Source organism: Gossypium hirsutum, chromosome A05 (assembly GCF_007990345.1).
Source record: "Gossypium hirsutum isolate 1008001.06 chromosome A05, Gossypium_hirsutum_v2.1, whole genome shotgun sequence".
Classification (NCBI taxonomy): Eukaryota; Viridiplantae; Streptophyta; class Magnoliopsida; order Malvales; family Malvaceae; genus Gossypium; species Gossypium hirsutum.
Genome location: NC_053428.1, coordinates 3,422,992 through 3,435,397, shown reverse-complemented (window position 1 = coordinate 3,435,397; position 12,406 = coordinate 3,422,992). Strand labels below are relative to the sequence as shown.

The following is a 12,406-nucleotide window of genomic DNA, read 5'->3' as shown; positions in this document are numbered from 1 at the left end:
TGCTTTTTTTTTCTTCTTATCACCTAAGTTGAGGAACTGTAGTTTTTAAAACACCTGTTGAAACGATTCCTCACACACTCTGCATAGGCTTTTGAGAAAAAACATTCCACTATTAAAACATAGAAAAGAAGCATCTTCCATTCCATGCATATATCTGGTTTCAGGGAAGCAGGCTTGGCCAGCCACTTTTTTACCATGTTCATCTTCATCTTTAGTGTTCCACTAAGCCCTTTTATTTATTATTATTTTTTTGGTTTCCATCTCTTTCTTTTATGTACTGCCCCTGCACTGCACTACTTGCAGTACTAAGTCTTCTTTAGTACAGCAGTATGTAATGTACCTATAATCACCGAAAGTTTCCCACAGTATCTACTTTTTGATTTGTATTTAAAACCCAAAAAACAAAAGTAACTTAAAGAACACAAAAGGTTCACCATTGTTAACAAAAAAGCAGACTGAAGCGACTTAGATTGGTCCATAAACTATATGTTTCATTAGAGGAGACATGGGTTTTTTTCACTCACAAATTATATAACCTTATGTTTTCTCATTTCTCAGTACTAACAAAAAAAAAACTTGGGTTGAAAGTTAATAATATTGTCATAAAAGGAATTTGGTAATGAGTCACGATGGGGTTACAAAAAACCGGTTGGTCAATGAGTTAAAAAAAAAAAAGAGCAAAGAGGAGCAGGTGAGGTCGGGTCAGGGATTAAGCTTAAGGCAGAAAAGAAGAGTAAGTCTGCAAAATGGTCTGAAGGTTCTGGTGGGTGGGTGAGTCAGATAAGTGGGGGTGGGTGCTTTGCTTTGGTTACATATAAAGGCTTATACCCCATTAACATCACTTCATCAGTGGTCAGTTTTCAACTGAAGGCTATACCTTTTATGTTTTAATCCTCCTCATATTTATATGCACGTACACCCACACACACCCATCTTACTCTCTGACTCTGCCTCAGACTCTTTCATGGTTTCTTTTGGTTTTTGTCAGTTACCATATTTTAAAATGGAAATACTCTTGAAACGTTGTCGTTTCACTTGTAAATTGAATGACTGCCTCTGTAAAATATCTGGATCCTTGATATGGGTTGAATGACATTACATTGGTTTGTTAACAACTGCGAGGCTTTGGAAAACAATTATACTATTTTTGTTTTTTCTTTTTTTTTTAATGTCTGACTATTAATTATTGATTAATATATTGAGAAATAAAAAATTTTAATTAAATGTGAATTAATTCCATACCATAATGCTTCATCTCAAATCTTGAATTAAGATAAGATATCAATTAAAAATCTATTAATTAAATATGAAAAAAAAGCAAGGGAGTAATTGATATTTTCTTTAAAAATTTTGAAGCAAATTAAGCTAAATTTGCAAAATTTTATCTAAAAAAATATTTTAAAAAAGGATAATAACTGTTAGATAGATGGCGGGGGTTGATATTGAGGGTTTTTAGGGTTTTATACTGGCTTACACATGGAACAGAACGGTAGGAGTACACGATGACCTAACTTTTTGGTTCTTAAGATTTCAGTTATATATGTAGTATACTTGCTCCACGTTACAACTATTATAGTTGGCCCGTTTTTCTTCCCTACCAAATCGCATCTTCATATTCATATCAATTCAATTCATAAAACATCACACAAAGTAATCGTTTTTATATATTTTTTCTTTGTTTGAAGACCTTTTGAATTTGATCATCTTCAATGGAACAACAAACTAACAAAACCAATGCTCCCTCCAGGAAGGTTTGTTCCATCATTATCATCTATGGTTGAACTTCAACAGTCGATAAATTTTGTAAATTTTTTTTTGGATATTATTCTATTTTGCAGGTTAGATTTGCACCGAAAGCTCCTACTCGCCGAGCACCAAAGCTGGAGGTTAAAACGTATATTATCATCCCGTACATGGATTGCAATGCAAGACGCCTTTTTCTTCATTTTCAAATTTACTTTTTTTAATCTGCTTATGTCCACTTTATTTTTGGTTGTTTTTTGCGTGGGTTTCAGTGAAGTCGTCGAAGACTCTGAGCTGTTCAGGCCAGGGATTTGCTGCAGCGTTTAAATGTACTTGTTTTTCCTTTCTTTTTCTCTTTTTTTTTTATTTCCATTTTTCTTCATGTTTATCTGCCATTGATTTCCTTGTTATGTTATTTCTTATCTGATCTTTTTCTTTCTTTTTCTCCCAGCAAATTTCTGCAAAGACAAAGCCTAAAGTTGAAAAGAAAGGTTAATTCTTTATCAATTCAACTAAACTATATTGACATGAGTGATAGCACCAATGCATTTAAGAGGAAAAAAGCAAAATCTGATGCAACCGATACCTTAAATAACTGTATTAAAATAACTGAAATTTTGAAATATTACATGCATTCTATAACACAATGTGAGTTCTTAATACACTTTTTTTTATTGATATGCAGTTGCATCTTCACAAGTTGCATTTGGTTTTGGAGCGGGGTCAACTTCAATAAAAACATTTGGAGCTTCCAGAGGTTCGAGCCGTATAGTAGCACGGAAACTATCAATACGATACTATCCTTATATAAAATTGTCTCGTTAGTGATTGAGATTCCTTTCAGTCTGATACTTAGTGTGTTGATGTTTCAATAGGTAGTGTTCCTACTCCAGGTTTGAGAGAGGAGAAAGAATACAAAGAACCATGGGTATGTACGTGAACTTTGAATTATTAATGCAAACCGTAATTGTCCTTACCTGTTTACAGGTTTTCTAATTTTCCATTGATAGTTTATGTAAGGTATATTGGGTTTATTGGGTTTTCTTTGTTTGGATGTATCTGCAGGATTATTATAGTTATTATCCTGTAACCCTTCCTATGAGGAGACCATATTCAGGAAATCCTGGTATGTGATTAGTTGAAAAACCATTGTTGGTGTAGGCCATTATAGTACTGCAAGTAGATTCCCATTTTTGGAACGAACCAGGCATTGTTCTTCACCTAACTGGTTAATATCTTATTGAATTTGAGTAGCTTTTTATTGAATTTACGACTGTAGAGTTTCTTGATGAGGAGGAGTTTGCTTTAGCAAATGCAACTTTCGAAGAAGATTCAGTGGAGCCAGCAGTAGAGCTTGGTCTAATGGTTAGTATCATAACTACTGAATCAAATATTATATTGTGCCTGGTTTCTTCATGCTGAAACTCGATGATGTTGAGCTACCAGGAGGAGAATTCAGAAGCAACTATGTTCTTTATTCAGTTACCACCAACATTACCTATGACAAAGCAAACAGGAAACATATCTGGGAATGAAACCAATAGCCGTTCAAAACCGGCTGCGAGTGTAGGTTCTGCAAAGAAGACATGTGGCATAGAAGAGTTATCTGCAGGTTTCATGGGTAAAATGCTCGTGTATAGAAGTGGTGCTGTCAAGTTAAAGTTGGGGGATACCCTTTATGATGTGAGTAACTTAACATTTTATAATATTTGCTGTCAACGATGATTTGTCTGACTTGTTATATGTTTCAGATTACATGATGAATTAATGATAAACTATTGTCGATTTGATACAGGTCACACCAGGTTGCAATAGCGAGTTTTCCCAAGATGTTGTAGCTGTTAATACTGGAAAGAAGCATTGTTGTGGTGTTGGGGAAATTGACAAGCGAGCTATTTTAACCCTAGATGTTAATTCTGTTTTCAATCATTTGACTGATCTTTGATGGCTTCTGCTTCTTCACATTTGATTAGTGGTTTACACAGGAAATTTAGAAAATAAAATGTCTATTTAGCACTCATACATAAATTCTTTCTCTTCTTCGAAATGGAAATCCACCATAGGCCATATGATTAGGAACTTCAGCTTGCCATCTAGATTTGGTGCAAGATTATTTGTGCTCCATGCTGTGGTTGAAGAGTCATAACAGTGTATGAAGCATGAGAGTAAGAAGGTGATAGCTTGAATGAGAAGTGTTGTAGAATCCTAGCCAAAGCGACCTTAGCTTCAATCATAGCAAAATTTTGCCCAATACAGGTCCTCGGGCCCCAACCGAATGCGAAAAACGCCAGTTGATCTTTCGATGCCTTTGAAACTCCTTGGGAAAATCTCTCCGGCTTGAATTCTTCAGCATCTTCGCCCCAAAGTCCAGGATCATGATTTACGAGCAGGATGGGCAGCGTTAGATCAACTCCAGCTGGAACAGAGATTTCTTTAATCTGGGCTTCTTTGTTAGTATGTTGATATATAGCTATTACAGGTGGATACAATCTCAACACTTCATAAAGTATCATCGTTACCTGCAAGAAATTCTACATCATTTAATATTTTATCTAAAGAAAAAAAAAACTAGAGATTTGCAGTTCATATCGTTGCTTACAATCTTTAGGTGGTTTATAGCTTCAAATTCGAGCTCCTTGCCGCAAACCTGTAAGACTTCCTCTCTAGCCTTTTCTTGCCACTCTGGGTGCAGAGCTAAGACTAAGACTATTATCGTCCATGTTAGCAAGCTTGCAGCCGTTTCTTGGCCAGCAAGGTAGAACTATTTGCATTCCTCTATTACATCGTCAATTGTCATCTTTCCTTCTGCTCCATTTGTGTTTTCTAGAACAGCAAACTGATTATTATGCTGCAAGAGCATGCCTAGCAAGTCATTGGCCCTCGCTTGTCCCGTCTTCATTGCGTGCTCTTTCCTTTGGATAACATTTCTTAGCATTGATGTGATTTCTTTGTTCAATTTCTTTCTCCTCTGATTCTTTTTTGTAGGAATAAATCTGTACATAGTAACAAGATTAGAACAAACCAACAACGTACGAAGATAGGAAAGAGTGTTTTTCTTTCATGTCGAATCGGGTTAAGGGAAATATGCACCTGAAGCCAGGAATGTAGAGTGATTGCATTGCTTCAAGAGTCAATGAAATCAGCTCTTTTTGAAGTTGAAAGATTTTCTTCCCTTCTTCATAGCTGCTTCCAAATGCTGTCCTGGAAATAGCATCAGCAGTAAGCTTTTGAAGTTCAGGCCATACATCAATCTCACAACTTGATTGCAAACTAGCCCTTTCCTTCCACTGCTCAATCATCTGTCCACAAGTGACTGAGAATATTGGAACCATCCCCCGAAAGAACAATTCAAGGAACAATGAGAACCCCAACTGAATAAGTGGAACCTGTTTGGTCCTTTTAACAAACAAAAAGAATATTGAAGTAATTGATGGAACCTTGAGTTTCTCGAGATGAAAGGCAGGGTTGATCATCTTTCTGCGTTTATACCACTGCTCTCCCTCAAGAGTTGAGATTCCTCTAGATAGAATGAGAATTTGTGGATTCAGTGGTGGCTTTTGGAAGTGACCTTGCTTATTGGCTAACACCTCCTTCATCATTTCTGGATCCTGTATAATCAGCCTTGGTCTTGTTCCAGTCCAACAATATGATATCTTCCCTGCATTCAAAATAGGGAAAAGAAAAACAAAATGTTTGGAAACCTTTTATCATAACAAAAGAATAAGATGAAATAGCTTTATAGCCTACCATATTTCTGGACATTATCGAGTGTGAAAGGGTCAACACGTGGAACAATTTGGTGACATAGATTAATAGGCTTAGACCAAGCTTCAGTTATCTGCTTTATGAACTGTTTCATGTCCCCAACCAGTAGTTTGTAAGCTCTGCCACCGATACGTTGCTGCTTTAATAGCCTTTCCTGGCTTTTGGGTTTCAACCAAATGGAATAGGAAACTCTTGCAACCCCATAAAGGAGGATGAAGAAGACCAATGAAGTGGTTATTAAAACAAAGCAATCCATACAGAAAAATTTAGCCCAAATACTATGTTTTTAGTGAATTTCAGTATCTGATGAGACACTTGTTGAAATCTTGTATGATTTATTTTAAAATGCTCCAAACTTCAGCTATATATATATACATACTGCTTATGTGTTGCATTATCTGATTGATTATTTGACTTCAAAGTTCATTTCTTGTAGAAGAAAAAGAAAGCACAAGTGTCAAAGGTCTAATTACTTTTATATTGTTTGCTTGCTTGCTTTTTTGAAACTCTTTTGGATAACGACAATACGCTCCAAAGCTAGATGCGTGGAGACCAAGTTGTGTAGGCCATAGCAAGCAGCATTGCAGCAAGCATTAGGCCATAGCCCAAGATGATACGGCTCGTTCAATAGACTTGAATTTGAACTTGTATTGGGTCCTAACTTCCAAAACATAGTCCAAGAGGCAAAACATTTTTTCTATTGTAGTGCAATTTTAAAAAATTATCATGCATTTTTTTTTCTATTCTTATAAGATATTTGTTAACCCCTTACCAAGAGCAAATTTAGGAGGACTGATAGGGGCCTCGACCCACCCTAAAATAATTTTTTTTTATTCTTTTAAAATTTTTAAAATTTTAAATTAGTAAAAGTAAAATTACGTTTTAACCCCCTAAAAATAATAAATTTTGATTTAATCTATTAAAAATTATATTTTTACTATTATAAAAGTTATAATTTAATTTTGGCCCCCTAAAAACAATTTTTGACTTCGCCCCTGCCCCTTACCTTACTTATGGAGTTTAAAAACTTCACGAGCAGTGTACCAAATATTATTCCTTAAATTTTTTTTAAATACTAACAAATAAAACATAATTGAATGTACTTACTAAGTTCATCTATCATAGGAATAGGATCAAATTAGCACCTCCATTGTTAAATGGATTAATTTAGTCTCTATACTATTAATAAATAAATAAATCCATTAACAAAGTTAATTTACTATTTAAAAATGTCATTTACTGTAAACATAAATAATAATTTAAAATCATTTTTATGGTTCTACAAATGAACTCTTTTGTATGGAGCGGAATAACAAATGAAAAAACAATTTTCAAGTCATTTTTTATCTGCAAATATTAACTTTATTACAATTTAACTTTATTTGATTTCTTTTAATAATATAGAAATTAAATTGATATATTTAATAGTAGAGATTTAATCCTATAATGGGTTTTGACAGATACTTTCACCAATAAAAACATAATGGATGAGAGCTTGACCCGAAAAATGCAGCTTTTCTCGGTAAATATCAAGGTAGAGAATGTGACAGGAGATATTCTTGGATTTTATAATTAAAAAGTTCACCTAAAAATAGAGAGGCAATATATATATTACGAAATTAGATTTCAGACAACTTCAACTCACTTTTTGCAGATTCAAGTATCAAGAATTCAAATAATATTTTGATTTAGTTTTTCAGATATCATATTTATTATTCGCAGTTTATCCAAAACGAGGGGGGAAAACCAATATTTGCATGCTATAATCTAAAACCAAAGGGTCAAAATAAAAGATGATGCATTCAAGATACACAAAGCTAAAGCTTGCTTCCAAGTTCAATCTGCCTCACAAATATTATTCAATGTTTAAATATTGATCCAAAGCTTCCATCATTCAAGAACCAAGATCTTTCTTTTAGTTAATAATCTATGGTGAAGAAGCTGGCACCACATAATCAACAACAATGACACCATCCACATTGTCCCTAACCTTTTGCTTCTGTAGGTTCACATACTCTTCATTTCCCACTGCTGCCTCCATTTCTCCAACTCCACCAAAAACAGCGACCGAGGCAAGTGAAAAGCCCTTTGCTCTTGCAGGTGAGAAATTCTCTCCGCAAGTCATCTGTTGAATACCAGAGATCCCCTCCTTCACCCCTTTAATTTCCCCTAGAATCCCACCTTGCACTTCATTGCTAACACTCTCTTTGAGTTTCAAGAAGGTTACTTTGAAGGCAGAACCAGGGGGCGGGGACAGCGGGGTGGGATCATTATCGGCAACCCAATCAACAGCCATTATATCATCACAGATGGGGATGACGTTTTCCTTGACAACACGCTGGTGTTCGGGATGGGCGGAATATGTGTTCAAATCTTCTTTAGACTTGTACCGGCTATGGAGCATATGGGAGAAATTCAAGATAGGAGATTTGATACGATGGACGGGACCAGCAGTGAGGTGCAGGACAGGATCCAGAGAGACCAAACTATTGAGGTTATTAAGCATCGCGTTGACCTTTTCCTGTTCTGTCTCACCTTTGACCTTGAAAAGAACCACATGCTCAATGATGGACATGACGGTCGAGGATTTAGAGGTTCTGGTGAATAAAGTGAAGGATTTTTTCAGGTGATTGAAAGAAGAAAAACTGAGGGGAAATGGTGAGGAAAAGAGAGGGCGAGCTTTCAAACACAGCATCAAAATCAACTAGCAGACTAATAGCTGGAGTAAGATTAATAAAACATCAAACCCACCTGCAAATTTGACATCATATTGTGATAAAAATTGCCATAATAGATATAGCTCAAAACTTAAAATCAAGCACAATTTCAACAACTCCAAAATCCAACCAAACCCTTTCAAAATTGTTAGAATCTAAAACCAATTTTAACATCAGTCTATCAAATTAATAAGTGATAAGCACCCTTTGAGAGAACTACCTATACCATAACATAATATAATATCAACCAATCAATAAAACAAAAATGAACCAACGAAGCTCAAAACCATTTTTTGTAAATGCGTAATAAGCAGAGAGTAATAATCAAAAATCCCAACGGATACAAGCAAAATAAAATCCTTACGAGTCCCCTTTATCCATTTAATCAATGAGAAAGCTCTAAAGAGCAAATAGAAAGCGGGAAATAATAAACAGATATACAGCTTGAGAGAAAAATAAAGGAGATGGGCTAGTCGACTAACACTGATTGACCTGAGAGCAACTATTGCGGCTTTACCAAACTTTGTGGTGGAATTGGAACTGAAATAACAGCGAATTTGGACAATAGGAGATGATTGGGGTTCTCTGTTTTGTTGACCAAAGAAGGTGAAGAGTGCGTGTGCAGCAGCAACACATTCCGTGGGCCGGCACATGACTGGGCTTTAGGAGCTGAATACGATACTTACTGTTCTGGATCATGATTTCTATACCCAACTTCTTTGCAAAAAATCAATTTATTCTGCATGTTTTGTTGTTGGATGAAGATAAAGGATTTTATCAAACACGAACACATATATATTTTTAATAGTTTTTATTCTTAATTTTAAGAATTTTATTTTATTTTTTTAAGATAAAAATATTAATATGATATTAAACTATTAAAAAAATATACAAATGATGTGGTGTCATTATTTCATGCAGATCTTTTTAAATAATTGTCATATTTTGGGTTTAAAATTTAGAATATTGCCCTTTATACGACACTTTGAAACAAACATAAATGAAGCTTAACTTATTATAGTTTATATAAATGGCAAAATGACACTGTTGGCGGCGTAAACAAGAAAAATGAACTTTGCCGTAGAAATATCATGATGTTCATGCAAACACAATAGTGATTACAGATCATGTATCGTGGGACCCGAAATTTATATGGACCACATTTGGATTGACTTGGTCCACTTCCTCGTTGTCTCCTTTTTATTAGTAACTTGTCTTAAGAGTTTGTCAGGAATCAATGTCTTGGTTCCAACCAAATAACTTTCTATTTCTTCTTAGGACCCCCCCCCCCCGTTTTACTTTCATATAGTTAACATTTCTGAAATAAATGTCAATTGACACCGACGGTATACCAAATTTTTAATAAATGGCATTATTATTTTTACAATTATACCAAACATTTTTTAAATTTTAGAAAACATTTTTATTCTTACTATTATTTGGGTAAAGATAAGTTTCATTGGGAGAAGGTTGGGGCATTGCTCGGTTTTTCATGTCATGAAAAAAATACAGACGACAATTTGAGGAGCATTATGGCAGATGAGTGGACAAAATCCAATCCCAATAATAATGTCTGATGATAATAAGTGGCATGGCGTCACAATGTTCTGGTCATGAAGATGCTACTCCAATCTGGGCTGGGGCTCATCGTCACCCACTTGCTCTCTTTAGTCTTTCGTCACCTTCGTCTTTTTTTAGAAAAACTTCTTTACCATTCACTAATAAATGAATCCCCACGTGGGAGCCCACTCGCATTCAAATGCATGCTCGTCCTTTCACTACTATTCACCCATCCCCACTCTCAATTTCTCAATTTTATTATTATTACTGCTATACCCTTTTATTATTTTATTATTTTGATGTTATCCACATGTTAAATATAATGAAGATTTTACTACTAAAATATTTTTTATATTAAGTGAACTCGATTCCATAATATAATAATATTTACAAGTAAAATTAGAGTAGAAATTTAATTTAATTTATATTGATATTGTTATTCGTGTAGAAAAATGTGAGTTCGAATACGTAAAAACATATTATATTCATATTTAAAAGTTGTGAAACTATGAATAATTTTAAATATTGCATAAAATAAATAAATATTATAAGAACTTTAAAAAAGCTTTTTTTTTAAAATGAAATGAAAACGATATGGTTTAATAATGGGAATTAACAATGAGAGAAATGGCCAATGGGTGATTATTACTTTAATAGTGGGGACTGAATCTGAAACTGAAAATGTCTCTCATAGAGACAACTTGTTATGGAGATAACAGCTAGTCATTAAAAGCAGTTGCTGTTCTATATAGTGATTAAAGGTTTTCATGAACATGTATTGATAAAAAAACATTAAATTATTGATTAAAAATTATATTTATCGCATTATTTCTATTGGACGAAAATGTATAATTCATATGTTTTTAATATCCCTTTAATTATTGTTATTAGGGTTTAATTAGTGATTCTAAATCACCACATAAAAAGATGGGTCATTGGCGTTGCCGTTGGGATGCTGAGCTAGTAGCTGCCTGTGGCCTGCCTATGTCACGCGAACCGTTTATGATAAATTAATTTTATAAATAACATAAAATCTAAATCTAAATGAATAAATTACGGGAAAAGGAAATAAAATATTTTTAAAACATAAACGTAAATTATACAAATTTAAATAACTTAATAAATTAAAAATAATCATAATTTTCACATTGAGAAGCATTTTGAGATGCTGATGTTAATTGGTTATGGGGTTTTCCATGTTGTTAGTTAAAGATAAAATTTTTAATATTGAGCGAGAGTTATTTTGGAGAGTCTATGTATAGCATGGGAGAAGGGAATTCATTAGTTAGAGATTGAAAGTAATAATACTCTTCTCTCGGAGACAACTACAGAAAGAGGAGCTGTTGATAGTCAGTTGATAGAATTACACTCTATTCATCAAATGATGTGTTAAGGCAGGAAGATTTGTTTTCGCCATATCCCAATAACTCACACTGTAGTTGCTAATCATATGGCAAAAGTTACGGCGACAAGATACATAGAGGTCTAAGTATTTGAAGATCCACCTCATTCTAATCGGAATTTAATACAAGCAGATTATCTTAACTATACAAGAGCTAATGTGTTATCTCAATAATGTCGCTTAAAATTATTTTATCTTACTGTTAAAAAAATAGCATCCTAATATATCATACACAATTACATATGAAATTAATCTAAAAAAGGTTAATTTTAACTCAAAATTTTTAATATATATATGTATATTAAAAACTAATAGAAAAACTACAATTTTTCTCTAAAGGGAATTAGCAGCATAGTAAACGTGAAAGTTTTAATTTTATAACATTTTCAATGGCACAAAGCAGATAAGAGATTTGTTGATTAAAATTTACCTTTGGGTATGAAATTAGTTCCAATCCTCTTACTAATAATGAATTTTGTTACCATTTATCTTCTTAATAAGCCTATAAGCATATATCATTGACTCATTTTAGTGAATACATTAATAAACAAAAGATAATAATAGGAGTGGCACACGTTTCCTAAGGTTAATATAGTAAATTTCCATGTTTAATATTGTTGACTTTATATTTGTTTTTATATATATTTATATCGAAGTTATCCATTTATTGTTTTTTAAATGGTTTAATCTTTTCGTTGTTTATAGAATTCTAAATTGGGCATCCTGTTTTTTTTTTTAATATTACACCAAGAAAAAAATTGTAAGTAAATAAATATTTTCGAAACCATGCAATTGCAATACGAATATTTAATATATTGGCAAAATTAATAAGGTTTTCTATAAAAAAAAAATCTAAACTTTACCTCTAAAAAAATTTATGACGCCTATTATTGTTGGTTTATATGAATCAGATTTAATTATAAAAGGTTTCAAAGAACGTATATATTTGCCACTTTATCCGTCTCAAATGGTTATTTCCTCTTTGATTTTATATATGAAAAACTGAGCATTTAATATTAAAATATTCCAAAATTCACGGGTAAAAATCAAGTCTATACGTTCCGTGCCTTGACTTTTTTTCCTGCTTGTTTGATAAAAGCAGACCCGGATGTTCGTCGTTTATTTAAAGTTAACTGTTAAATTTTATTCATAAAATATATAACGTATTTCATCATAAAACATATTTGTATGTTAATAGTAGGAAAAATATTTTATATTT

At 33.2% G+C, this 12,406-nt stretch overlaps 2 protein-coding genes and 1 pseudogene across 5 annotated transcripts; 1 reads left to right on the top strand and 2 right to left on the bottom strand.

Moving 5' to 3' along the window:
* The first annotated feature begins 1,435 nt into the window (after window positions 1–1,435).
* On the top strand, window positions 1,436–3,744 carry LOC107958782 (uncharacterized). Its single transcript, XM_041112878.1, has 10 exons — window positions 1,436–1,751; window positions 1,839–1,894; window positions 2,016–2,072; window positions 2,195–2,234; window positions 2,429–2,500; window positions 2,619–2,671; window positions 2,809–2,869; window positions 3,023–3,108; window positions 3,190–3,426; window positions 3,539–3,744. Exons 7-10 carry the CDS (start codon window positions 2,842–2,844, stop codon window positions 3,686–3,688), a joined length of 501 nt encoding a protein of 166 aa, XP_040968812.1. The 5' UTR covers window positions 1,436–1,751; window positions 1,839–1,894; window positions 2,016–2,072; window positions 2,195–2,234; window positions 2,429–2,500; window positions 2,619–2,671; window positions 2,809–2,841; the 3' UTR covers window positions 3,689–3,744.
* On the bottom strand, window positions 3,654–5,829 carry LOC107958781 (cytochrome P450 72A15-like; annotated as a pseudogene).
* Window positions 5,830–7,289: 1,460 nt separating this feature from the next.
* LOC107958779 (stress-response A/B barrel domain-containing protein UP3) lies at window positions 7,290–8,991 on the bottom strand. Of its 4 annotated transcripts, none has more exons than XM_016894647.2 (2): window positions 8,708–8,991; window positions 7,290–8,259 (listed from the first exon to the last, which is right to left on the bottom strand). In XM_016894647.2, exon 2 carries the CDS (start codon window positions 8,201–8,203, stop codon window positions 7,436–7,438), a length of 768 nt encoding a protein of 255 aa, XP_016750136.1. In that variant the 5' UTR covers window positions 8,204–8,259; window positions 8,708–8,991; the 3' UTR covers window positions 7,290–7,435. The 4 variants fall into 4 exon arrangements, with proteins under 4 accessions (XP_016750136.1, XP_016750135.1, XP_016750138.1 ...); XM_016894646.2 differs by having other exon boundaries at window positions 7,290–8,105; window positions 8,718–8,986; XM_016894649.2 differs by having other exon boundaries at window positions 7,290–8,105; window positions 8,708–8,858.
* Window positions 8,992–12,406: the final 3,415 nt, after the last annotated feature.

Excerpts from the sequence above, each read along its gene's own strand:
- LOC107958782 (XM_041112878.1), top strand. The coding sequence starts at position 2,842 with ATGAGGAGACCATATTCAGGAAATCCTG. Across the intron at positions 2,870-3,022 it reads ACCATATTCAGGAAATCCTG|AGTTTCTTGATGAGGAGGAG; the intron begins GTATGTGATTAG and ends TTACGACTGTAG. Across the intron at positions 3,427-3,538 it reads TGGGGGATACCCTTTATGAT|GTCACACCAGGTTGCAATAG; the intron begins GTGAGTAACTTA and ends GATTTGATACAG.
- LOC107958779 (XM_016894646.2), bottom strand. The coding sequence starts at position 8,878 with ATGTGCCGGCCCACGGAATGTGTTGCTGCTGCACACGCACTCTTCACC. Across the intron at positions 8,106-8,717 it reads GCCGCAATAGTTGCTCTCAG|AACCTCTAAATCCTCGACCG; the intron begins GTCAATCAGTGT and ends TTTATTCACCAG.